A 26,295-nucleotide genomic window follows, 5' to 3' on the forward strand; every position below is an offset into this window, starting at 1 on the left:
GGGGCTACCTCCAGAGCTCCCTGACTGCGGCCAGAAGACTGCCCAGGGCAAAACCGCCTGTGGCATCTGTGTGGTCCTCTGCAGTAGCGAGCCCTCCCCTCCTCCAGAGCCCCCGCCTCCTCCAGAGCCCCCTCCTCCTCTTCCAAAGCCCCCCTCCTCCTCCAGAGCCCCTTCTTCCTCCTCCAGAGCCCCCCTCCCCCTTTTCCAGAACTCCCCTCCTCCTCCTCCAGAGCACCCCCTGCTCCTCCAGAGCCCCCCTCCTCCTCTTCCAAAGCCCCCCTTCTCCTCCAGAGCCCCCCTCCTCCCAGCTGACCTCATTCCTACCAGCTGCAGCTGAGACAAGGCCTTGGCCTCCCAGGCCACCCTTGGTAGGAACGTTTCCTGCATAGTCAGAGCCAGAAGAGGCTAAACAGAGGAGGAGGAGAGCCCCAGGAAGCACAGGAAATGCCTTTTCTGTTGTGAGCCCTGTAACCCCAGCTTCCCAGAGAAAGGAATGCTCTCTTGGTCCCAAGAGGTCTGGTCAGGTGGCAGCTGACTGAGCACACAAGTGTGGTAGTTATGCCAATAAATGGTGGCCATTCAGACAAGGTTGTCTGGCTAAGCTGGGGGCACAGAAAAGCAAGGTGGTGGCAAAATTACATTTGAAAGAATGCATTCATTCAAGGAGTTCCCGTTGTGGTGCAGCGGAAATGAATCTGACTAGAATCCATGAGAACATGGGTTTGATCCTTGGCCTCACTCACTGGGTTGGGGATCCAGCATTGCCATGAGCTGTGGTGTAGGTCACAGACGCTGCTCAGAACTGGGGTTGCTGCAGCTGTGGCGTAGGCTGGCAGCTGTGGCTCCGATTCGACCCCTCGCCTGGGAACGTCATGTTCCTCTGGTGCGGCCCTAAAAAGACAAAACAAAACAAAAAATGCCTTAATTCAGATAAGAGCCTCGTGGAGTTCCCTGATGACCTAGCAGTTAAGGATCCAGCATGTCACTGCTGTGGCTCGGGCTGCTGCTGTTCTGCAAGGTTCAGTCCCTTGGGCTTGGGAACTTCTGCATGTTGCAGGTGTGGCCAAAAAAAAGAAAAACAAGACAAATAAGAGCCTCATGGGAACGGCAGAACTCAGAGTGCTAGTATTGCTTCTACCTGGAATGATGTGGGCGGGGTGGGGGCGTCACGTCACTGTCACTGTCACTGTCAAGACCTCCCTCCATCTGGGCATCTTGTGTGGGAAAAGGTGGTGCCAAGCCCTTGCCCTTTCTCCTTGCCTCCCTCACCCTCCTCTGGGGGCCATTCTGCCTCTCTGTCTCCCTCATCCTTCCTGCCCCCCTCGGTGACACCCGGGGCACTTCCGGGAGCCCAGGAGCCTTCCCCACAGCTGTACCGTCTCTGCATCCAGAGCCCTGCCCGCCCCTGCCCAGTCTGCGCTGAGTCACAGCCCCTGGCAGCGCTGCCTCCGACCCCAGGAGGCCTCTCGGGCAAGTGAGGGGCCTCCCAGCCCTGGCAGGGCTGGCTAGACGGAGGCCCGGCGCCACAGCAATAACCATGGCAACTGGTAGGGGGTGGGAAGAGCTAGCATTCTGAACTGGCATGGGGAGCTGAGGGGCAGCACGCAGCTGAGCCAGGAGAGGACGCTGTCCCTCCCACGGCGAGAAGCCCTCACGTTCCATCTCAGAAGGAGCAGAGCCATATCCAGAGGTTTTAAAGTACACCCTCACATGTAGAGAGAGCTTACTACCGGCCAGGCATGGCCTTGGGAGCTCCGCGTTACTCCTCCTCTGAGTCCTCGTGACCCCATACAAGGTAGGTGCTGTTGCCACTAGCTCATTTTTTTGGATGCACTCACGGGGTCAGAGGACATTTCAGTGGCTTACCTAGAGTCGCACATTAAGTAGTGGAGCTGGCCTCAGACCTTACCCTGAAGCCAGAGCCTTGGTTCCCCTGAGGCTGTTGGTGGGGCCAGGGCTTGTGAGGGCCGGCCTGGGGTCAATGCCCGGTCTCTCTCCAGCTTGGAGGGTATGCAAAAGGACCTATCCCCCACTTGCCCCAAGAGGCTGGCAGCAGGCATTGCCCAGGACAGCCCTCGGATGCCTCCTGTAGCCTCTGCAGGGTGGGCAGGTGGAAGGGACGAGTCTGCTTGGCATCAAAGCCTCACACCGTAGGAGCGCTCTAGCTCCTCATCCTGGCTGGTCCGCTCCCTGGAGGCCGCAGATCCTGCGGAAAGCAGGCCCAGGGTACCCTCCCCACATGACATCCTCTCTCGATTTCTCAGGATTCTGCCCCCCTTGGAAGGCCCCCCTTCCCAGGTGTCCCCTAGCAGCTCTGAACTTGGTGAGGGCTCGCAGCCTGACTGGCCAGGGGGCAGCCGCTATGACCTGGACGAGATCGACGCCTACTGGCTGGAACTCATCAACTCGGAGCTCAAGGAGATGGGTAGGTGACCTGCCCGCTGAGAAGGGGATGGGGCCGCCAGGGAGGGTTTTCTTCTGAACCCCAGCATCCTCACCCTCAGGAGGGCAGTGGCCACCACTGGGCCATCCCTGCTGCATTACTGCTTACTGTGCTTCAATTTTCGGAGCTGTCAGATGAAGGCAATAATACTGTTATTTAGACGGTTCTCGGGACTCTCGTGGTGAGCCTGACTGTTACAGGAAGAGTGAGAGGGCCCTAGGAGTCTGGGATGACAGCTGGGCCGGGCTCAGTTAGTATACGGGCCTCCGGGAAGGACCAGCTCTGCCCTGTTGAAGTCACCTTCCAAGGTTTCCCACATACGCGCAGCTCAAGCGCTGGGTTCCCCAGAGACACGGGCCTAGTATCTGTGTGTGCATAAGTGTGTGTGGTCCCCAGCAGGGTCTGAAGTCCGAACGCCAGGCCCCCCAGGGGCCTTCGAGGCTGCGGGGCCCAGCCCAGTCAGTTTTCAGACGCTGGAACTGTTCCCGAGGGGGTGCACACTGTGGGTGGATGGAAACCCTCCCGGCCGTCTGCTCTGAGAGGCCAGGCTCCTGACGCCCCTGCCCTGCTGTCCTCACAGAGAGGCCAGAGCTGGACGAGCTGACGCTCGAGCGCGTGCTGGAGGAGCTGGAGACGCTGTGCCACCAGAACATGGCACGGGCCATCGAGACGCAGGAGGGGCTGGGCATCGAGTATGACGAGGATGTCGTCTGTGACGTGTGCCGCTCTCCCGAGGGCGAAGATGGCAACGAGATGGTCTTCTGCGACAAGTGCAACGTCTGCGTGCACCAGGTGGGCAGCCCCCCTCTCCCCCCGCCCCCCCCCCCACCGTCTCGGACGGACGCCACGTCGTGTGCAGCGCCTGTGCGGGCAGGCCCCCGTCTAGGCTGCTCACCTGGCTGTCGGGCTGCAGCAGCGCTGTGGGCACAGGCCCCTAAGAAGGAGGGCAGGGGCCAGATAGGTTCGGCGTGAGTGTCCGTGAGGCCAGGGACATCCAGGGCCGCTTAGCTCGGCCCCTCTGCCAGACTCGAGCACCTGTCGTCGGATGGCCTGTCCATCCCTTCCTGTTGGCCTCCCTCACCCTCTCCCCTCCAAACACTCCCCCTGCTCTTCACCCTCTCCCCCTCCAAAGCCTGGAGCCAGGTCCCCTTGTTTTAAACCATGGCTCTGCCGTTTACAAGCTCTGTGCCTTTGAGTGAGTTTCTTAACCTCTCTGAGCCCCTGTTGCCTCAAGTGTGAATGTCATAAGTTGTGCAGACGAAGTGCCTCCTGTGCGTCCTTTGGTTGGGGCAGCGTGGTCCGGGCTGTCCTGTTGGGTAACCTGGCCTGGCTCCCCTCTTGATCTTGGGCCCCGAGGCTCTAGGTCTTGGCCCTCCCCGGGCCTTGTCTTGGTAGAAGATGTAGAAGATGTGACTGGAACCCAGGGGACCCGCTCTGGTCCTGACTCTGCAGCCCTCCTTTGCCCACTCGTGCCAGGGAGCTCAGAGGGCCTTCCCCTGGCTGGCGAGTGGGTAGGCAGTATGCCAGCCTCCTCATTTATCCGCATGCCTGCACTCTGCAGCTCTGAGGTCCCTAAGCCCCAGGTAGGACCAGAAGGATCCCTGTGAAAAAGATGAAAGCTCTGGGCCTTGTCCTCAGCGGCGTCCGTACCCAGAGCTGTCTTCGGTTTGAGGCAGTGTGGGGATGCCCCCGACGTCCCTCGCAGGTGGGAACCTCTGCTCAGGTGCCTGACCTCCCAGCAGAGGGCAGAGCTGCGCCCTTTCCCAGAAAGAGCTGGGAAATGGTGCCATCTCAGCCCACAGCGCAGGCTGAGAGCCCTTCAGGAGCCCTTGTGTTGTGGTCCCTCCCGAGGTCCCCTGGGTGGAGATGAGGAGCAGTGTCACTCGAGCGCCTGGCTTGAGCTGGGGCCGGGGCCGTTTGCACCTGCGTGCTGATCGGGTAGCTTGGCCAGTGCCCCTGCCCCGTGACCACCCTGCCCTCTCCCCAGGCATGCTACGGGATCCTCAAGGTGCCCACGGGCAGCTGGCTGTGCCGGACGTGTGCCCTGGGTGTCCAGCCGAAGTGCCTGCTCTGCCCCAAGCGAGGAGGAGCCTTGAAGCCCACTAGAAGCGGGACCAAGTGGGTGCATGTCAGCTGCGCTCTCTGGATTCCTGAGGTGAGCAGACGTGGCGTGGGGCAGCCCTGGGGCACAGCCCTGGGAGGTGGGTGTGACCAGAACTCAGAATCCAGGTGGCAGAGCACCGGGCAGAGAAGGTGATGGACCACATTACACGGGGGCATCTCAGGAGTTGCGCCTGGGAAGAATTTCCCCATGGACATGGGCAGAACGCAGGTGGTAGTTTCCCTGAGGAGGTGGGATTATGAGCCACAGGGGCAGCAGGTGCTGGGAGTGAGATCTGGACAACAGCTGGGCAGCTGACTCCAGGGGGAAGCAGGTGCAGGTCTCTCCAGACCGAGCAGGGCCGGCTGTGGTCAAGCGTGTGTTTAAAATACAAATTAGCCAGATGCCCTAAAAGGAAATCAGATGGGGAGCCAGATTGAAAGCCGGATAGTAGGCCTGGGTCTGAGTCTAGGGGGGGGAAGGACCATGGGCAGTGGGCCGGGCCCACGGTGAGTTCTCAGCGGCCCCAGGCTCCCACCGTATTTGGAACATGAAATGCTGACCTCGATCGGAGTGTCGGCCTCGGCCCTGCTGTGTTTCCGGACGCAGCTTGAGGCCCCGCTGCAGTGCTGCCTGAGCCCAGAAGTGCGCCAGGTGGCCCTGTCAGCAGGCGGCCCCTGCCCGTCCTGGGCTTGCCGTCCCACAGTCCTTGCTGGGAGCCACGTTGCAGGCCTCTGTGATCAGAGTGGTTTTGTCAGCAACAGTCACTTGTCCCCACGTCAGCGTTTTAAAGGCTGGAACTACATTTGGGCACAGCAGCGACACAGAGCCAACAGGGACCTGCCATGGGGACCCTTCCATTCAGGACCTCTGGACATGGGCAGTGGGAAGGCAAAGGTACCCTGCCTCTGGGGCTGAGGGGTGGGCTGTTCCCAGGAGACAGGCATGGTGGCAGGCGCGTCCCCACAGGAGGGGCTGACCAGGTGCACCCCCATTAGCCAAGAACGTCCTTGGAGGCCCCCAAGAAGAGATCCTGCCGTGGGGGCCTATAGTTGCCACCCGGAAAAATAAGTGAAATAAATACAAATTATAATAAGAACTCTGAAGATTCTGCTAACCAAAGCCTGCGGGAGAGCGGAGAGCGGACCTTGCACGCTCTTGTCATCACACGCATGCACACGGAAGGGTCTCTGTCTTAAGACCCACACCTCCCAGGCCCACAGTCAGTTACATGCTCTGATCTGCACTCTCCCCGTCCCAAGTGAAGCCCAGCCACTGGCGCGCACACACTGACACTTCATCAGTGGTCTCCTTGAGAAGTCTGGAAGGCCTGGGGACTCTCTGCCTGCCCAGTCTGCCCACTGCCTGGTTTCAGCAGAAAGCCCCGCCTTGGCCAAGCCCCAGGCAGGCTGGGGATGAGAGGCCTGATGCAGCTCCCTGTGTCCCGCCCAGGTCAGCATCGGATGCCCTGAGAAGATGGAGCCCATCACCAAGATCTCCCACATCCCGGCCAGCCGCTGGGCTCTGTCCTGCAGCCTCTGCAAGGAGTGCACAGGCACCTGCATCCAGGTACACAGCCCCTTCACCCCAGCGCTGCCCGGAAGCCCACGCGGGAGCCAGCTCCATGGAGGGGCGTGTCTGGGACACCCTGTAAAACAGGCTGCGGCCGCCACCCTCCTCCTTCCCTGAAGGTGCTGCGGTCAGAACCCCCGATGGGCCCGGACGGGGACCAGGGTCAGAATCCCACCTGCTGGACCTTCCTCCCTCCCTCATGCTATTAGTCCCGCCATACAGGCCCGAGGAGCCAGGCTCGCCACCCCATTCCCATGCTGAGGACTCTGACTTTCCTCAAGAGCAAGTGTGTTTGGGCTTAATGAACACACTGACTTCACTTTGGACGTCAGACTTGACGTGTGGGAGGCGTAGGAGACAAACTTCCTCCAGCGAAGCCGACGGGCTCTCCTGACACAGGGCAGGGCTTCATTAGTCTGTTGATAGCAGGGGTTCCCAAATTTCAGCCTGCGTTAGGGTTACGCAGAGGACTCGTTCAAACACAGATTGCCTCCTCCCCCCACCAAGAGGTCCTGCTTCTGTCCATCTGAGGTGGGGCCGAGAATTTGCGTATTTCTAACGAGTTCCCATGGGATGCTCGTGCTGGTCCGCAGGTGGGGAGGTGGGAGGATCAGGCTCGTCTCTTCACTGCGAACACTAGGGGGGCCTCTCTCCATTTGTAAGACTCTCGGAACGGCTTGTGAGTGCAGTCCCTGATGTTTGGGTAGGTTCCTGCTGAAACAGTTGTCAGCTGTCCACAGCATCATGCCAGGCACCTCAGGCCTCGAGGTGGCCCTAACTGCCTGGGCAAGAGAAGGAGGAAGGGGCTCAACTCCAGCCCCTCTCCCCAGAGGACAAGGGACTCCCCATCTTGGATAACGCCGCAGGAGTGGAGGAGGCAGGCACCCATCACCAGGCTCTTTGTTTGGGTGCCTCAGAATCCAGCGTCATTTGTCCACACAAATGCAGCTTGTCCCCAGAGGGACTGTCCGTCATGTATTATTGACTTCCTAGGGTATATGGCGCTGAACCCCGTTTCCTCTCCATCCCCCCTTCCCACCTGCCGCGGCTCCAGTCCGTACCCCACGAGATGTTAGGAACCCACGTCATTTTGTTTAGGGCCTCGCCCGCGTTCCGCATGCTCTGTGTGACCCTGGGGGGTGCCCCACGTCCTTCTCCCTCCCGCCAGGGCTCCCTTCACACCTGACACTGCCCTTCCTCTGCCTCCAGTGTTCCATGCCTTCCTGCGTCACGGCATTCCACGTCACCTGCGCCTTTGACCACAGCCTGGAAATGAGGACTATATTAGCGGACAACGACGAGGTCAAGTTCAAGTCCTTCTGCCAGGAGCACAGTGACGGGGGCTCACGGGGTGAAATGCCGTCTGAGCCTGCGGAGCCCAGCCAAGCCGGCGAGGACCTGGAGAAGGTGACCCTGCGTAAGCAGCGGCTGCAGCAGCTGGAAGAAGATTTCTACGAGCTGGTGGAGCCGGCCGAGGTGGCCGAGCGCCTGGACCTGGCCGAGGCACTGGTTGACTTCATCTACCAGTACTGGAAGCTGAAGAGGAAAGCCAACGCCAACCAGCCGCTGCTGACGCCCAAGACAGACGAGGTGGACAACCTGGCCCAGCAGGAGCAGGACGTCCTGTACCGCCGCCTGAAGCTCTTCACACACCTGCGGCAGGACCTGGAGAGAGTGAGTCGCCCCTGCCGCCGCCGCCGCCACCATCGCTGCCCAGGCTTCCCCGGGGGGCCCTCCCGCCGCTCCCTCGACACCTTAGAGCAGCTGTTCACCAGGGTTCATGCTGTGAGCGCTGGCCAGGGCCCTGAGGGCCTCCAGATCTCAGACAGGGCGAGGGGAGCTGATGGTTTGCACAACAGGGGAGGATCCAGCTCTGGGGTCTCTGAGTCTCTCTCTTGTCCCAGCCCTTCTGCAGGTCTGTTGAAGCCTGGGAGTCTTCTGGGGCAGGAAGGCTGGGAGGCGTCAGAGCCGGGGCAAGGACCCAGGCTTTGGATGCCTGGTGGTCTCTATGGGTTCTGCCTGGTCCCAACACACAAGGTTTGCTCAGAGTCGAGGCAGGGGAGGAACTGGGAATCACAAGTGAGTTGAATCAGCCCAATCGGGCCAAGGCAGGGAAGGCCGATGTGAGCACGGCTCCCAGGGGTGCTGGCTGAAGGGGACAGTATGAGCAGAGGCACGGGGGCGGCAGGATGGACCGGAGGCCCGCAGCAGCCTGTGTGGAGTAGAAGCATGGGGCTGGGTGGGCCAAAGTGTGTCTGGAAGCAGCAGAAGTATTTTAAGCAGGGACCGTCCTGCTGTGGCTGCAACTTCCGAACACTCAGGCTGTAGGTGGCGACACAGGGCCGGGATGGCGGGAGGGAGTGGGTTGGCCAGAAGCCCTCAGCTGTGTGTGCCCTAGGTGATCTTTGCTTGGTCCAGGGTCATAGCTCTGGGAGCTGAGTGAGAGAAGGAGGGTGTGCAGACTCCACCATTTGGGGCTGGGCAGTGGAGCCTGGGGGCCAGTGAGAGTTGCTTTCCTAGAGCACGAAGGCCTTCCCAAAGCCGCTGATCCCTCCTACACATCCTGAAAGAAGGTCGGTGGTGGGGGGGGAGGGGTCCCCCTTCTGTGGAATGTGCCCTTGAAATTGGCTTTTCTGGCACTGCTCCAGCTGCTGCAGTACCGCCCCCAAACTGGGGGCAGCCCAGGGAGGAAGCAAGGTGTTTGAGGTCTGTGATCCAGTCCTCTGATCCCCACTTGCTGTTCTGGCCTCCCCTCTCTGGGACACTGAGTTCTAGGACTCTGGGGCTTGGGCTGAGGGGCATGTCAGAGTGTCCTCCATGGACACAGACACACATGGCCACCCTGTCCCCAGGCCGGGCTAGGAGACCGCCCTGGGGGGAGCATCAGGGCGGCTGCATGTGACCTGGGGCAGCTGCTCCGCTTCCGTGTCTCTCAGCTGGCGTGTCTGTAGGGCCCTTAGAGCAACTCGGCAGATGTTGTCCTGTGGGGCTCTGGTGGCCAGGTGGTGGGGGGGATGAGGCGGAGGCTATGAAACTGGACCTGGCTTCTCCACCCGTCTTCACCTCACTGATCTTCCCGGGTCAGAGGACCCTGTTGGCCTAGCAGGGAGCTTACTGTCTGGTTGCCAGCCTACTCCTGAGTCAGAAGGTAGGGGCATGGGGGACGCTAAATGTCCATGGCTCCCAGCAGGACAGAGAGCAAGGCCAGCAACGTTGTAGTCACCACTTCCTGCGCAGCCCAGCCTCCTGTCTCACGGGGCAGGACCATCAGGTACAGATCCTTCTGAGATCAAAGCTGTGCCAGGCCTGCCCTCAGGCCATCCCCGAGTCTCCCCCCAGGGTCTCCAGTGCAGGCATCCTGCTCTCACTCCTCCTTCCAGATGACTCGGGACATCTGACTTCCCTGGTATGTGCTGGGTCGGTGCCGTGTCTGACCCTGGCTAGGCTGTGTAGGGGAGTCAGGGGTGGGCTCAGCTATGGATCATCATCCTGGAAAAAGGGACCAGAGGCGTGTGGTGCCATCCCTGCTGTGAACAGATGGCAACCCTGGGGCTCAGAGAGGGATGTTTATTTTCTAAGGTTGAGTTGAATATGGACCTGAGTCGGGGGAGGGGTTTGTCAGAGAGGTGTTGGCTTATCGTCTAGTCTGTCCATTTGGGGGCAGAAGTTCCCACTTATCAGTCCGCTCGCCTCTCGACGCCACTTGGTACAGTTGAGGCCAGGGACTGAGGTCGTCAAGGGTCAGGATGCCAGCTGAGGCAGCTCTGGGGTTCTGGGGCCATAGAACCCTCCAAAGTCAGGTATGAGTGGGCCCAGGCTTCCCCCAGGAAGAGGAGGCAAGGCCGAGCCTTGAAGTCTGTGCAGCTTCTTAGGGCTCAGGAGGGCCTGTCAAAATGCTGCTTCTCCAGCAGCCTCCAAGCTGGGCTGACAGGTACCCACTGCGTGGCAGGCGAGGGAGGGTACAGCATGGGCAGGCTGAGGGGAGGACGTCGGAGACAACCCTGTGCTGCCTCCAGGTCCAGTCTCTGGGCCTTTCGCAGCGTGAGTGAGTGATGCCATGGGGAAGGCTGTCTGTGCAGGCCCGTGACTGTTGGTGGCCTGGCCAGCAGGCCCGGTCTCTGACCATGGGCCAGTGCCAACAGCCAAGAGTATCCAGCCTGTTACTGGGCACCACGCCAACTTGGACTGGATCCATCAGGGATGCAGGGTAGGGTTGAGGCCGAGGCTGTGGGTAGCCTGGGTCCACAGCCAGTTCCAGCCCTTCCCAGTTCTGTGCCTTCTGAGTTTCGGTTTCTGCTTCTGACGGGGTTTCAGTTTCCTTGGCTGTAAAATGGGAGTAAGGATCTGGTTGACCTTGGACCATGAGAAGGATGGGGCCCACGCTTGGCACACTGCCCTCTATTGGTGGTGATGGTCCTTGTTGCCACTCTGGCTCCTAGAAGGGTGGGTTGCTCAGAGGGTGCCTTCCGGGGAGGACCGAAAGGGCAGCCCCAGTGCCAGGGCCCGGGAGTTAGGGCATCTTCCGTGATGGGTGTGCCTCCCAAGGCCAGGCGGGGACTTGGCTGAGAGAAGCAGGAACGGGGACCACGCTGCCGTCCCCAGCATGAAATCCGATTTTATGGTCAGCCTAGAAGATGTGCTTTCCCGACATTTCCACCCCTGGCCGTCGGCACGGGAAGGCACGGCCGCTGCAGCCCCCTGGAGTTATTCCCAGCTGACAAAAAAATTGCAGCCCTGACGATCAGCGGATGCCGGCCCGTGTCCCCTAGCAACGGTCCTGGCGGTTTGGGCTATGCAAGGCCTCGCTGCCTGTGGCTCTGCATCTGGTTACCAGGAGTTCATTGAAGGTGTGCCCTGGCCTGAGAGGAGCTGGGAGAGTGGGGGCAGCTCTCAGACACCCCCCCCCCAGAGGACAGACAAGGAGGAACTCCCGGCAGCTCGTTGCTGATGCCTCCCCCACGCTTGCCACCTGCTTCCTTGTCCACTGGTCGCCTCCCCTTTCCTCAGTCCTCAGGGCCTGGAGTGTGGTCCCCTTGACGGCCCAGCAAAGCCTGTCTTGTCCTGGGCAGCCCTGGCCTCAGAACTCGTGCTCCTGAGCCCCGTGTCTCCCGACGCTGGGGCTTTTCCTCCCCGTTAGCACCTCTACCCGCTCAGATCCTGTCCTGCCCTCTAGCTGCTCCGGGTCGGTAAGCCGGAATCCCCAAACACCCCTTCTCAACCGCAGCCTCCGCTCCCCTGCTCTCTTCCTCCTTCCCTGTCCCCTGCTTACTTCACTCCCACCCTGTTGGGCCTTAGCTCACCGCCTGTCCCTGGCATCTGGGCAGAGCCTCACCCAACAGGAGCCGCTCTGTGACCAGACGCGAGCCCATAGCAGTGAATAGGCAAGCCCTCCAAGGTACCCGCTGGCCAGCCTTGCTGGGATACTAGCTAGTGACATTCTGGGCGCCCTAGCCACCCTCTGTCTCACCTTTGCCCCTTTTTTTTTTTTTTTTCACTTTTGCTTTTTTGAGCCATGCACGCAGCACATGGAAGTTCCCAGGCTAAGGGTCGAATAGGAGCTTCATCTGCTGGCCTACACCACAGCCACAGCAGTGCAGGATCCGAGCCGTGTCTGCCACCTTATACCACAGCTCACGGCAATGCCAGATTCTTTTTTTTTTTTTTGTCTTTTTGCCATTTCTTGAGCCGCTCCCGCAGCACATGGAGGTTCCCAGGCTAGTGGTTGAATCGGAGCTGTAGCTGCCTGCCTACACCAGAGCCACGGCAACGCAGGATCCGAGCTGCGTCTGCGACCTACACCACAGCTCACGGCAACGCCAGATCCTTGACCCACCGAGCAAGGCCAGGGATCGAACCCGCAACCTCGTGGTTCCTAGTCGGGTTCATTAACCACTGAGCCACAATGGGAACTCCAACACCAGATTCTTAACCCACTGAGGGAGGCCAGGGATTGAATCTGTGTCCTCGTGGTTACTGGTTGAGTTCCTTTCCACTGTGCCACGACGGAAGCTCCCGCTCCCCCTCCCCTTAGCGGACAACCTCCTCTCCTGTTCCTCAGACCAGAGACCTCCATCTCCTTGCCCAGTGGAGCCTTCTGTACCCACTCTCTGCCCTTTCCTCCCATGTCCTCCCTGCCAGGCCCCCCCCCCCGCCCCCGCCCCAGGATCTCTCTCTAGCCCACACTGTGTAGCACAGAAGTCTGTATCTTTTCTTTTTTTTCTTTTTGGCCCCACCCACAGCATGCAGAAGGTTCCCAGACTGGGGATCGAACCCATGCCACAGCAGAGACCCAAGCCACAGCAGTAACAGTGCCTTAACCCACTGCACCACCTCGCTCTATCTTTTCTTTATCCCCTCTCCATCTCCAGGATTCCACCAGCATTTGAATCTATTTTACCTTCTTCCATCCTCAAAAACAAGTCCGTCCTGCCTGTTACCCCCATATTGCTGAACTTTGTACCAGGGCCACCCACAGGTTCCCTGCATCCAGGGGCCACTTCCACGTCCCCAACGCCCAGCCCCCTCAGCGGTGGCTGCCTCAGTCACACACGCCCTTGGTCCTAAAACACTTTTCCTGTGGATGCTCTGACCAGATGCCTCTCTGATACCCAAGTTCTCCTGCTCCCTCTCTGAGTCCTCCTTGGACCCAGCAATCATTGACCGCACTCGCCCGGACCTCTCAATGCGCCTCCGCTCCTCAGCTTTGCCGTCCATCCGGAGGCTGGCTCCAGCCCACGCGCCCTCCCCGGTCTTCATGGATGCCCGTGCACTGGTTCATTCGGGTCCATTCTAGCTCAGGATAACACGCTGGGAGTCCTCCCTGCCCTCTCCCCTTCTGAACCCACATCCAGCATCTCTCTGCAAAACAACTTCATTGTAGCGTAAAACCTACTTGCTTTACTGATCCCTGTCCTAGATGGAGGAGACTTTTCCACTTGATTCATTTCTGTGCTCGTCGCGGTTTTTTTTGTTTTGTTTTGTTTTGTTTTTTTTATAATCAGAAGAAAAAGGGTCTGGTAGCTTGAGTGGTATCAATACCTTTCCCCAAAAGCCGTCACGAAAGAGGAGTTTTACAGCAGGCGTTAACATGTAGCTATGTTACTGAGAATCTTGGGAGAAATTAGAAAAGTAGCTGAAGTGGGAATAAGGAGTGATGTGACCAAAGTAGCAGCCAAAGAATGGTGGCATCATTGGACTTCTCACAGGTCTTCTATAGGAGGACTCTGCAGGCGTGACTGTTGTGTAGTATATGTACCCTTATGAAAAAAAACTGAGCATCTTCCTCCAGTGTATTATACTTTTAATATCTCATTCATATCTGCCATGGTATAGTACAAAAAACACACATGGAGTTCCCGTTGTGGCTCAGTGGTTAACGAATCCGACTAGGAACCATGAGGTTGTGGCCAGAAAAAAAAAACACACACCCATAATTGGAATTTCTAATAGGACAAAGACACTAGAAATTCTTTTTCTATTTATTTACTTGTTTATTTTGCTTTTTAGGGCCCCACCCAGGGCATTTAAAGGTTTCCCGGCTAGGGGTCCAATTGGAGCTACAGCCACTGGCCTACACCACAGCCACAGCAACGCCGGATCCTTAACCCACGGAGCGAGACCAGGGATCGAACCCGCAACCTCACGGTTCCTAGTTGGATTCATTTCCGCTGCACAGCAACAGAAACTTTCACACTAGAAATTCTAATATTTTCTTCCTGTGCTGTGACGAGGTCTCAAACTCAGCAGCCCATGCAGTTCATATGGGAAGCCCTGGCCTAGGGCAATAGTTCTCAGATTCCGCAGTGCTGTGTGTGGTTTATATTTGAGGGCCTCACCCCTGGAGAGTGTGGTATTTGGCCAAGCCTGGGAGTCTGTGTTCTCAGTCAGCCACCCCAGGGACCTTGGGGAAATCTTAGCCAGGGATTCCTCTGGGCATGACCTGAGAAACGGGGCTCTCGTGTTTCAGGTGGAAGACCGAAAGACAAAAAAGGCAAGAAAGAAACTACATCTGTTTCTTCGTAGGCAGTAGATCTTGACTGCTCTATTTTTAGCTTGGATATACTGACTGGTTTGTTTGCAGGCCTCCGAAGTAGCCTCCATCCCCCCTCTCTCTGTCCCCGATATCCCCACGCCCACCAGGCCACCTGATCGCTGGGAGGGAAAGACACCAGGGTGTGAGGAGAGTGACATCGGGCTGCTTTGCCTTGGGGCACGGGGAAGCCTTCTGGAGGTGACACGTGAGCCAAGACCCGAAGGAGGAGAGCCTTGGAAAGAGAGGGACGAAGTGTGTTTGGGGCTAGGCCTCGAATACATACCAAGGCTTCAAGGCAGGAGTGGGCTGCACTCCGAAAGCAGGGGACCAGCCTGAAGCCGCCTGGAGAACCATGGACCATGGGCTGTGCGGGGACAGGGGAGGTCAGACTGGACAAGACTTTAGGCTGCAGCTCTGCTTTTTCAAGGTGACAGGAAGAAAGCCGTATCCATTAACAGGGCTGCTGCGACAAAGTCCTGCAAACCCCGGGATTTTAAACAACACGAATGTGATTTCTCACCGTTTGAGAGGCCAAAAGTCAGAAATTAAGGTGGCTGCAGGACTCTTTCCTTCTAGAGGCTCTGAGTCTAAACCCATTAGGTACCGCTCTCCTAGCGCCTAGCAGTTGCTGGCAACCCTTGGCGTTCTGTGACTTGTAGACCCGGGACTCCAGTGTCTAGCATGACCTGGCATTCTCCCAGTGTGTCTGCACATGGCCTTTTATAAGGACTTTAGTCCCTGGATCTCGGGCCCACACACATCCAGGGTGACGTCATCTTAACTAATAACATCGCATCCGAGGTTCCAGGTGGACGTAACTTGTGGGAAAGGGCGCTGTTCAACCCACTGGAGAACCTTCCTTTGGAGATCTAGTTCAAGAAGATTGCTCCGGGATCCCTGAGGCCTGAGACTGGCTGGTTGTCCAAGTGAAGATGGGGTGGTGACTGCAAAGCAGAGGGAGTCACTTCACCAGGAGGCCTGATGGGACATACTGATGGAGCAGCTGAGGGGGCCAAGAGGAGGAGCTGGGTCCTTAAGGCTGACTCCTGGGTCGCAGCTCTTACACAGCCCTGCTCCTGCCCCCCCCCCCCCATCACCCAAAACCCTCCACAGCTCTGCTGGCCTGGCTCAGTCACAAGGCCTTGCTCTGCCTCTCCACCGCCTGGCCTTACTCTGGATCCTGTCCTCAGCCTCTGGCCCTCTGTGATCAGTCCCCACCCCGCCAACCTGCCCCTTCCTCCAGGGTGCCTCCTTACCACCCTAAGTCTGGCTCAGGACCACCAGGTCCTGCCAGTACAGTGCTGTGGTACTGCCCCGCTGGGCAGCAAGCCCTCGGAAGAAAGGACCCTAATGGCTCCACTCGTAGCTGAGCCCAGGGCCCAACACCACCGGAACTCGCAGAGCTATAGCTTGTGCTTAAGGACGTGTGGGAGGAGGTTGGCTGGAGGTTGGTCCCGAGGGAGTCAAGGTTTTCGAGGAAGTTAGTGCCAGTGTGCAAAGCAAGGGGCTCTCGTTGGGCCAGGTGGTTGTCCCTCGGGGAGGTGCTGGCCACGGGAGAGCCTGGCATTCACGGTCGAGGCCAGCGTGCGGAGTGCTGCCGAGAAGCCCTGCTGTGCCCATCCTGCCACGGCCTAGCCTGGCGCAGGTGTCCCGGGGCCTCCTTCACAACTAGGCTCAGGAAGGAGAGGAGGCGGCCCATCCCAGCAGAGAGGTCTGACCGCAGCCCCCTGCCGGGCCAGGAGAAGTGACGGTCGTGACAATAGGCAGGGGCTCTGGAACCCATCAGTCGTGCCCCGGAAACGGAAGGACATGAAGACGTAACCCAGCTGGAATTGGACCCTGGTGGGACCCAGGATGCCAGTTCAGCAGCTTCTGGCCAGCTGTCCCTGCTGCTGGAGGCTGTGACTGAGCTGCAGAGAACACAGAACAAGACAGAGTCTTGGAGGGGAGGCATGATATACCCTGAGCGCTGCCGGGGAGGGATGGCCCTCTGGGGCGAGGTGCCCGGTGGACAGGGAGCAACGTGGCCCATCCTTTGGGTGCTTCCAGACCAGCTGCAGGGTGGGCCCTGTCCGATGAGCTAATAAGCAAGCTGGTCTCCCTGGCCCTAAGAGTCTCTTCCTGGCTGGCCTCCGGGGGTGAGAGAGAGCCGGCCTTTTCCCCAGAGGAGTTCTGTCTCTGGCTGAGCGAACGCAGCCAAGTGCACGTGGGGCCTTGACCACAGTAGCTGTGGGCCTGGCTCAGGGCCCATGCAGCAGGTGGACAGGGTCAGCTGCAGGCTGGACCCCAGTGTGTTAGGAACCGCCTGTCCACCCAGAGCTGCTCTACCGGAGCTCTTGCTACTCCTGCACCAGTCATTCGTGTGTCATGGTAGGAGGTGGCTTTGGCCCGAGTGCTTGCGGTGGAAGAGTTTCTTTGATGGGAAGCAGCCTTGGACAGGAGGCTGAGGGCTGCACTTAGGGACCTCGTGGGGCCCCAGCAGACCTTGGGTCGCTGTGTGTCCACGGGAGAGCAGCCACACTTGGGCAATGGCGTGGCTCAGCCAGGACATTTCGGCAGAAAGGAGGAAGGCAGAGTTGCCGGCCTGGGCTCAGCAGACACGCTCCCTGCCCGCTCCAGCTGTGCCTGGGGCCGCAGGGCCAAGCTTTGCTTGCTCCTCTGGGCTGAGGTGCATTCAGGGTCTGGGAATTGGTTCCTGGATGTCCTGGGCACACGAGGCAGTGGTGGCCCCCCCCAGAGCTGGGAGGTCTGGGGTGCTTGCCCTGAGTAAGGTGGCAAATCTCTCTTGTGTCTCCTCAGGTTAGAAATCTGTGCTACATGGTGACAAGGCGCGAGAGAACGAAACACGCCATCTGCAAGCTCCAGGAGCAGATATTCCACCTGCAGATGAAACTTATCGAACAGGATCTGTGTCGAGGTAGGCGCCTTCCCTGCCCGCTGGCCACCTCTTGTGTGCCTGCCCTCAAGGGGCCGGGTCCCAGGGAGGATATGTGTCTTCGGGGCCTGGTGGGGCATGTGTGGGGTCAGGGGCCACTGGCCCCCACCCTTCCCCTCTGTATCCAGATAGAAGGCCCAGGGTCCTAGGCGCGTGCGGCTGGCTCGGAGGCAGAGGTTGGAATGTGGGCCTCAGGCCTGCCTTCATTGGGGGAGCTTTCTGGTTCCCGGGGACTCTTAGGCAGTGCTGGGGCGGTGGCGGTTCAGGAGCAAATTGCACGTGAACAGGTACAAGCCAGAAGCCCTAGTGGCTCTGGCTGGTGCCAGGGCAGGAAGGGCCCAAGCCAGCGAGCTTCCCTGAGCCCCTATCTGCCAGGGTGTCAATTCTGAGGAAGGCAGCTGCCCGGAGATGTGTGTTCATTCTCTCTGACCAGGTCTGATGGGATTCGGACCCTGGGCCAATGGTTTTTTCCTCTGTCTTCTTCTTCCGCTCTCACCATCACACGTGTTTAATAGATCTGGAAATCAGAGGTCACAGAAGCTCTGACAGTGGTCTTATTTATTAGTTGTGAACATTGCCCGATAATAAGGCCCTTTCCCGGAGTCTTTACAGGGCAAGGAGGCCAATGCTTAGCCCAGAAAATGGTGCTCTAATGTCGAATTAGATGCAACAAAAATGGCTGTATGGAGAGTGATTTTAAGCGAGGGGCTGCCACTGCCAGCTCAGCCTTGGGGGCAGGAGGCCCCCCTGGGAGTGAATGACTAAGGACCTGGTCCTGCCCCAGAGCTGAGCTGCCTCGACTGTGCTGAGGGGTGATTGCCCACTCCGGCCCCAGAAACCAGCACTGCCAAGTACAGGTGCTGGGTCAGAGTGGATTCCGGCTGCATAGAGGTCAGGGCTGTCCAGGCAGCCCAAAGTCTGTGGCAGCTTCCAGACTCCCTCTCGTCTGCCGATTCCTTCGGTAAGCCTGACTGTGGACAGGGTGCTGGGCTCTGTGCTGGGCGCTGCGGGCACCCTGCCATGGACTCAGTGGACTGGTTCTTGTCCCCGTGGAGCTTGTCCTCGGGAAAGACAACGGAAAGTGGTGTCCAAGGAGCTGCAGTTGGTGCCAGTGCAGGGACAAGAGTGTCAGGAATGGCTTTCATGGCATTGGTGATGCTGGACCCTCTCAGGCTTCCTGACTCCAGGTCACCACACACCCAGTTGTAGGAAGGCCACACAGAGTGGCAAGGCCGTGCAGTGCCCTCAGGCCCAGGATTCCAGAACCACGGTCAAGAGCCTGGAGGGTCCACGTGCCTACATCGAACCTGGAGACGTTTGTTGCTCCTAGACCTGAGTGGCAGCGTCAGGCTGCCTTTTGGTCAGGGCAGGGCGTTTGGAGAGAAGACTCGTTGGCCTCCACCCAAAGCGGATGCCCTCGGTGTTGTGATGCTTGACCCCCGGGTGGGAGGTACAAGTATGTTGCCGAAGCCAGAGGTGCCGGGGAAGGTCTCCCTGGGGCAGTGATACTCAGGCTGTGCACTGAACCAGGTGAGGGGCAGGACAAGGAAAGCACCCACTGGGGACCAAGGGCCGGAGCTTGTCTCGTTAGAGAGACTGGGAGGAAGCTGGCATGGCTGCCCCAGAGCAGAAGGAGAGTGTCTGAGTGAGGCTGAGGGCTTGCCAGGGTCAGACGTGTGAGGTTTTGTGCCCTTGGAAGAGCTCAGGCCGTGGGAAGGGCGGGGGGGCTTGAGAAGCCTCCCCCAGGCCTGTCCAGGCGCTGGTCCCAGGTGATCAGGTGAGGCCTCTTCAGGCCTGGCCTCAGGTCTCACAGGGAAGTGACAGCAGAGCTGGGAAGGTTCCTGGAGCTGGGGCCACACTCGTCAACCTTCGCCTAAACCCTTACTCAGGAAACCCTCTAGCCTCTGGCGGAGAAGCTGGGAGAAGATTCCTGGCAGCTGCCCCCCCACACCCCGACCCACACACCCCTCCCCTGTTCTGTTTGATCTCTGGCCCCCTAGACCTGTGTGGTCCTGGACTGAACGGAGATGAGGGCCAAGCGTGCCCCACGACTCTCCCTCTAAAGCAGGGCACTGCCCGAGAGGACCGACCACTGCGTCAGGACTGGAACCCAAGCCTCTTGACGCCTCGGTCGGTGTCCTGGCCACCCTCACGTCCGGCTCTTCGGCCTGGCATTCTGGGCCCTGCTCTGCCCACTCACCGCCAGGCAGCCTTCCCACCCACCGGGACTCTGTCCCGAGGTCTGTCGGCCGTGACCAGACTGCAGCCCAGGTCCGAGAGGCGTTCTTCCCCCCTCCTCGCGGCCCTGTGCCGGCCTCCAGGGCCATTGCCCTGCTCCCTGGCTCGCCAGAGCTCCCGCCCTCCCAGGTCCCACGCGGCTCCGAGCCTGGGCCACAGAGGAGGCGCTGGGTGAAGGGCTGGGGCTGCCGCGCAGTGGTCCCGGTTCTGGCTGGGCGGCTTGGGGTAACCATCTGCCTTCTGCTCTCTCTTCCCCTGACACAGAGCGGTCTGGGAGGAGAGCAAAGGGCAAGAAGAGCGACTCGAAAAGGAAGGCCCGCGAGGGCCCGAAGGGCAGCCCCGAGAAGAAAGAGAGAGCGAAGGCAGGGCCCGACTCAGTCCTGGGGCAGCTTGGTGAGTGAGTGGCCGTGCGGGCCTGGCGCACGTGGCCAGGCTCATCCCGTCACTCCACTTGCAGCTCCCCACGAAAGGCCACCAGACCACCAGCATCGCTGCCGTGGGGGGAGGGCCGAGAGGGCTAGCCCAGGCACGCCCGCCCTCCAGCCACGGAGGAGACTAGGGTGTCAGAGCCCCGTCTGGGGTCTCTAAAGGCCCCCTTTTGTAGACTGGAAGCCAGGCCCAGGAGCTCAGGGACCTCTAGGCCATCTGGGCCCTTCCAGGAACCAGCATCATGCTAGGAGGTGAGGGCCTGCCGTAATTCTCTGTCCCTGTCCCTCTCTGCCTGAGTGTTCTCAAATGGGCCTGCCTTTCAGCCCCAGCAAACCTTCCCGGAGCCACTCAGAGAGACCCACAGGAGTGGCCCTGGCCCGGTCATCTCACGGTCGCAGACCCCTTTACTGCTGCCCGTTAGGCACCACAGCCCTTGAGCTTTGTCTCCTCAGATGTCCCCTCTAGGACAGCTCTCAAGGATGCAGCGGGGTCCCCTTCCCAACCTCATCTCTAGCACAGAAACCCCAAGACGTCTTTTATTTTCCTCAGTCTCAGGAAGGGGACAACTTGGTATCTAACGGGAAGCCCAGTCTCACCAGCTGCCCCCTCCCGCGGCCTCAGGTGAAGGAGGAAGGGCCCATAGCGAGCGCGCTGGCCTTAACATCCAAAAGGGACCTCCCACCCAGATGTCCCTTACTGTTCCCTTCCTGCCTGACTCACTGAGCCAGGTTCCCTGCTTTGGAAGCTCTGGGAAACTACAGTCATAAAAAATCCAGCGCCCCCTGGTGGCCTGAGGGCGCTTTCCTCCATGCTTCTATGTCCCATGCCCCCAGCATGTGGCGCGGTGGGCAGGGCTGGGTGGGCGCCTGTGCCGTCTCCAAGGGCCCTCTCGCGGTTTAATGCTCTGCTGTTGCCACTTGGAAATTCGTATTAATTCTTGAGCTCGTATTTTCACTTTGCACTCTGTTCCTCAAGCTATGAAGCCAGTCCCAGGAGCAGGGTGTCCTCCTGGGGGAGGGCTCTTTGGTGTGGAGCCTGCTTTTTGGGGGTGTTGGTAGGAGGGGTGGACAGATGAAACAAGATAACGGGGTCTGGCACAGAGGGAAAGAGGGAGGACGGTGGACTGGGGAGGGTCAGGGGGCTTCCTGCAAGAGCGGGGGACACGCCTGCTGGCCTTTCACCTGCCTCCTCTCTCTCCTCCTCCGCCAGGCCTGTCCACCTCATTCCCCATCGACGGCACCTTCTTCAACAGCTGGCTGGCACAGTCCGTGCAGATCACAGCCGAGAACATGGCCATGAGCGAGTGGTCGCTGAACAATGGGCACCGCGAGGACCCCGCTCCCGGGCTGCTGTCGGAAGAGCTGCTGCAGGACGAGGAGACGCTGCTGAGCTTCATGCGGGACCCTTCACTGCGGCCCGGTGACCCCGCCAGGAAGGCCCGCGGCCGCGCCCGCCTGCCTACCAAGAAGAAACTGCCACAGGACGGGCCCGGGTCACGGACGACTCCAGACAAGCCCCCCAAGAAGCCCTGGGGCCAGGACCCTGGCAGCGGCAAGGGGGGTCAGGGGCCACCTGCCAGGAAGCCACCACGGCGAACACCTTCTCACCTGCCATCCAGCCCTACGGCCGGAGACTGTCCCATCCCAGCAGCTCCCGAGAGACCCCCACCGCTGGCCCCCGAGACCCCGGACGAGGCCACCCCAACAGCTCCCGACGCGAACGTCCAAGTGCCTGGCCCTACGGCGAGCCCCAAACCCCCGGGCCGGCTCCGGCCACCCCGCGAGAGCAAGGGAACCCGGAGGTCACCGGGTGCCAGGCCTGATGCCGGGACAGGACCGCCTTCTGCTGTGGCCGAGAGGCCAAAGGTCAGCCTCCACTTTGACACGGAGACTGACGGCTACTTCTCCGATGGGGAGCTGAGCGACTCAGACGTGGAGGCCGAGGACAGCGAGGTGCAGCGGGCTCCCCGGGAAGCAGGGGCTGAGGAGGTGGTCCGCATGGGGGTGCTGGCCTCCTAAGTCGCCCCTACCCCTGTCCTGGGCCCTGCCCTGGTCCCCCCACGAGGCCTCAGCCCAGTCACAACTGCCATTTCCAATCTCTGCTGAGCGTCTCAGACCCTCGAGGCTGCCACGCTGCTGTGGTTTTGTTTTTAACATAGGGAGAGTTTCGAAGTCCACACTATTGTCTTTCCTCTGTGCTGGCCTAGGACATTAGGATTCCTTCCCCGGCTCTGGCCACAAGGACCACACCAGGTCCCGTGCCCCGTCCCCGCCGCGGCCGCGTCCCTACCCGGGCCGCGCGGCCCTGCTGGGCGGGCTTCTGGCTACGCGTAGACAAGGTGACGAAGCGCTCAGGACTCCCGCCCGCTGCCACTGGGTGACACAGACTGTCGTTTGGGCATTATTTCCTGGCAGATGGGCCAGCCCAGGGCCTGCCCCGCCTCGCCCCCTCACCCCCCTGGGGTCCATTTGGGGGGTCCTGCTGCATTCCACCGATCCCCAAGGAAGTTTAATAAGTGATACCCAGCCAGAGTCTCCTCACTGTCACAAGCACAACGAGCTTACACGAGAAAGCACTGAGGGGCGCAGAGGGCCCGCTGGTTCCAAGGGAACCGTAGCCGTTCTGATCAACCCACATCATCTGAGGCCTGCCTGCCCACCCCGTCACCCTCCACTCCCTTGCTGCTCTGCCCCTGCCAGTGCCCAGCCTCGCGGCTCTGGGAAGGGCTTCTGAGCATCCTTCCTGAGCTGTGCCGTTTTCTCAGGGGACTCCCAGACGGCCAGCCGCCACTGCCGGCGGAGGGCCGCGGCGGGGGGGGGGGGGGGCGCCAGTGCCCAGACGGGGCGGGGGGGGGGGGGTCGTGGGGCTCGGAACCCCCACTGCGGAGAATGGCTCGGGGCCACCAACTTCCTTCCTTCCTTGGGGCCAGTCTCGGCCGCGGTCCACTCCCTCCCAGACAGCCGACCGGACCAGGCCATTTGCCTTTTCAAGTTTCCCAGTCCTGCTAAGAGATGAGCTGCTTCCTCAGTTCCTTTTGGAAACTCCTCCTTCCAAGCAGTGGGATCCCGGGGCCTGGAGGGTTGGTGAGGCCCTGCTCGGGCCGTTTTAAGTCTTGCTGGATCTTCCTGGTTCCTCCTCCTCCCCCACCCCCACCCCCACCCGAGCCTTAACCCGTTCTGGCCCGTGCCCTCCTCCCCAGCATCCCCTCCTGCCTTCCCCGCCCCACCCTCTAGGTCCCAGGTAGTAGCGCTGAAACGTTTCATTGGAGTGGCCCCAGGGTGATAGCTCAGGGAACAAACAAAAAAAGGAATTCCGTGAAAACTTGTTCTTTTTCTTTTATGAATTACTCCTGGGTCACTTCTGCCACTGGTAAAGCCGGGACTTCTCCAACAAGAACCTTGCAAAAGTCCAGTGAACCAGTCGAATCATTCTGTGGATGCCAAAGAATATTCTGATCATAACACAGCACAGCCTGGACCTGACACCTTCACTCGGCCCCTTTTTTAACGGGCGTTCTTTAGCACCCGGGTCTGGAAACACATTCATTGCACACGCCCACGGAGGTGAGCCCGGCTCTTGGACGCGGATGCTGTTGTGCTGCTCAGCTGTCGGATCCGGGAACCTGGGTCTCGCTCGGGTCCTGGGCTGGGCCCACTGTGCGCTCTCCGAAACGCCGAGACTCACCTCGGGGAGGAGACCGACGGCGCGACCAGCGTGGCAGAAGTCTTTCCATGGGGTCCCCCCAACGCAACACACAAAGCGCAAATGAGCGGGACGGGGAGCACCTTGACCGCCCCGTCCCCCGACTCCAGACTTTCAAGGTACGACAGTGGCGTGGTCAGCGACACTCCAGTTTCATGTGAATTTTATCAAAACAGGAAACAAAGATACTGACTAAGTGGAAAGGGTTGGACAAAATCGTGCATTCGGAGCAGACTCGGGGTGGGCGTCGAGGACTCTGGGCGCTGGGATGGCCTGAGCTGCCACGTAGAGGTTCGTCTGCCTGCCCACCTTGGTAGCAGTGGCCAGTGCATGGTCAGCAGCAGCGTCCCAACCCCCTTCTCTGTTTACTGCCTTTGAACAGACCACCTTCCCTCCCCGTGCTTTGGGTCACCTCGGGTCACAACCTTGTCTGCCGGATGGCCCAGTCGGACCTCACAGGAAGCAAAGGGATGAGCTTTAAAGAACAACCAAACTCTGCCAGGGGTCATGGGTGCCAGGAATGGCTCAAGTCCAGTAGGCTCGGCCCTTGCCCCCTAACCCCTCATCCATCCTGAAGCAGGGTCTGGGCTTCCTGGGGCGGAGGTGCGGAGAGAGCCAGTGTGGGAGGGTAGTGGGTCTGGCCAGGCGGCCACCGCTCTTGCGGGGCCCCCCGCTCAAGGTGGCCTCTGGAGTCCAACCCTTTTCTGAGCTGGCTCTCGCTTTGGACTGAACTCTCCGTGGAGCCCATGTCCTGCATGGAACCCAGGTGTCTGTAAGGCTGGCTGTCGGGGGACTCCCGGGCCAGGCCTTAGAGCTGTCCCTGCCAGGCAGCTGTCCCCCTCCAGGATGTCTGCCAGGCTGCAGAGAGGCCAGCTCCCACGGCTGGCCTTTCAGCCGGTTGCCTCGGCTCCTTTGCTCTTTTTTCCTGCCTACCAGCCACCGTGTAGGCGGCTCTGCGGCCTCAGAGGTTAGGGTGGGAAGCTGGGAAGAAGGCAGAAGGCCTTTTCCAGAGCAGAGGCTGAGAGGCAGGTCTCTCACTGCCCACATCTACCCACACTCGCTGGCCCTCCTCAGGGAGGGGGCGCTGCCGTGGACTTCTCCCGGCTGCGACTGCCCTTCTCCCAGCCCCCCGCCCGCCCCCCCTCCCCTCGTCCCAGTGAGAACGGATAACGTGCAAGGAAAGTATTTTTATGGGTCATAAAAGTATTTTAGAACAGGGAAGGAGAAGAAAGGTAGCGGGTTTATTTTCTTACGTGAGCTCTGCCTTGGCGACAGTGTGTGAGCCTTTGCAGTGTAAAGGTCTCAGCTTCCTTGCGAAAGCCACCCAGGTTTCCAAACGTGGGTGTGTGCCAGGGCACGTCTCGCGTGGCCCTGTGCATGCGTGTCTGTGTGTGTCGTGTACGGCACGCTGTGGGCCTTGCCGGGACGATTCCTGGAGATTCGAGGGCCCGGTTCTAACAGACAGTGGCAGCAGCTGGACGTGGCATTTCCTTGCTCACTGCCAGACAGGGCCAGCCTCTGCCCATCCTCGAAGCTCTGCAGAATGGTCTGGATGCCTTTAGCCAGACCCCTGGCCCAGCTGGCCACATTGGCCAAAGAGCCGGGGCTGGAGTCCGGAACCTATGGTTGTTCTTTAAGGCACTTCCTTCCGCCTTGTCTCAGAGGCCTGACACCCTGTGCTCCGCAGGGGCTCGGGGGTGGGCGGGGAGGGGGGGTGATATGAATGTCACAGGAGGAGACACCTTCTGTCTTTGTTTCAAAGAAAGTGATGTGCCATTTGTTAATATACAAGAGAAATACTGAAAATATATTGAAAAGAGCAATTTTAAATTATTTTTGGCTTATGTTGCAATATTTATTTTCTTGTATTAGAAAAGATTCCTTTGTAGAGAAAAATGTATTTTTCATTAACGCAAAGACCTATTTCTCCTTTTTGTACATTGTCCATGTTCGCTGCCCTAATGAGCAATAGAATGTATGGCCGCCTTGGGGCAGCCGGTACCACGTGCCCTGCATGATTCTGTGTTGCCGCTGCTGCGTAGCTCCCAGTCCCATCCTTGTCCTGCTCACTCATGGGGGTTTCCAGAGCCCAGCCCCTGCCAGGGCCTGTGTCTTCAGGACCCCTCTGCACTCCTCGTGTGTTGGCAAACGCAGTTAATAAAGCAATGTTTTCTGTGCTGGCTGGTGTGAGGCTCCGTTGCATCGAGGGGGGTGGGCGGCGCTCAGTGCAACAGTGAGTGGTCCCGCCATCAGGAAAGGCTTTTGCCCAGGCTTGTTTACACTCTGTTTCCGGAGCACGTACCCCGGGCCAGGCTCTGCCAAGTATGGGGAATGTAGCCACCGTCTCTGCTCTGGGGGAGCTCAGAGTCCAGCGGGGACACAGTGGGGAGCCGGGGAGGTGCTATGGAGGCCTGGCTGATCAGGCAGGGGGCGCTCAGGATGGGCATCTAAGAAAGCAACACCCTTTGTCTGTGCGGTCGTTCGTTCATTCGCTTGACAGTCGGCCCACTGACCATGCGTCTGCCAGCGTGCTTGGTCACACTGTGGCGGTCCCCAGAACCCTGCCCTCCTACAGCTTCCAGGCGACGTAAACTTGAAGAAGAGCCAGTTGCTTGGCCAAGGGAGCTGGATGGGAGGAAGGGACAACAGCACCCTGGGTCATCTTGGCTCATCGTTGTGCCAAGACGAATCAAGCTGTGTGGGGAAGGATCCTGAACCTCCTCTGAGAGCCGGAGGGGAGGTTGTGTGGAAAGGGGTTTGAATTGAGACTCAAGGCATCTAGCATCTGGGACCCCCGACTCCGTTGTTAACCACAGAGAAGTGACCCCTTTCCTCACTGGCGT

The 26,295-nt window shown here is 59.7% G+C and overlaps 1 protein-coding gene across 11 annotated transcripts in view; it reads left to right on the forward strand.

Moving 5' to 3' along the window:
- Positions 1-25,629, forward strand: part of JADE2 (jade family PHD finger 2) — a 54,618-nt gene extending 28,989 nt beyond the window's left edge. For 7 of the 11 annotated variants that reach the window (XM_047778643.1, XM_047778640.1, XM_047778641.1 and 4 more), the window contains 9 exons: positions 2,265-2,425; positions 3,024-3,235; positions 4,431-4,598; positions 5,997-6,113; positions 7,326-7,790; positions 16,948-17,065; positions 19,586-19,714; positions 20,960-21,702; positions 23,126-25,629. In XM_047778643.1, coding sequence (XP_047634599.1) covers positions 2,265-2,425; positions 3,024-3,235; positions 4,431-4,598; positions 5,997-6,113; positions 7,326-7,790; positions 16,948-17,065; positions 19,586-19,714; positions 20,960-21,702; positions 23,126-23,257 — 2,245 coding nt within the window. In that variant the 3' untranslated portion in view covers positions 23,258-25,629. Of the gene's footprint in view, positions 1-2,264; positions 2,426-3,023; positions 3,236-4,430; positions 4,599-5,996; positions 6,114-7,325; positions 7,791-16,947; positions 17,066-19,585; positions 19,715-20,959 lie in introns of all 11 variants that reach the window. The other 4 variants (XM_047778647.1, XM_047778646.1, XM_047778645.1 and 1 more) reach the window with 3 other exon arrangements.
- Positions 25,630-26,295: the final 666 nt, after the last annotated feature.

The sequence above is a fragment of the Phacochoerus africanus genome, chromosome 4, assembly GCF_016906955.1.
Source record: "Phacochoerus africanus isolate WHEZ1 chromosome 4, ROS_Pafr_v1, whole genome shotgun sequence".
NCBI classification, from domain to species: domain Eukaryota; kingdom Metazoa; phylum Chordata; class Mammalia; order Artiodactyla; family Suidae; genus Phacochoerus; species Phacochoerus africanus.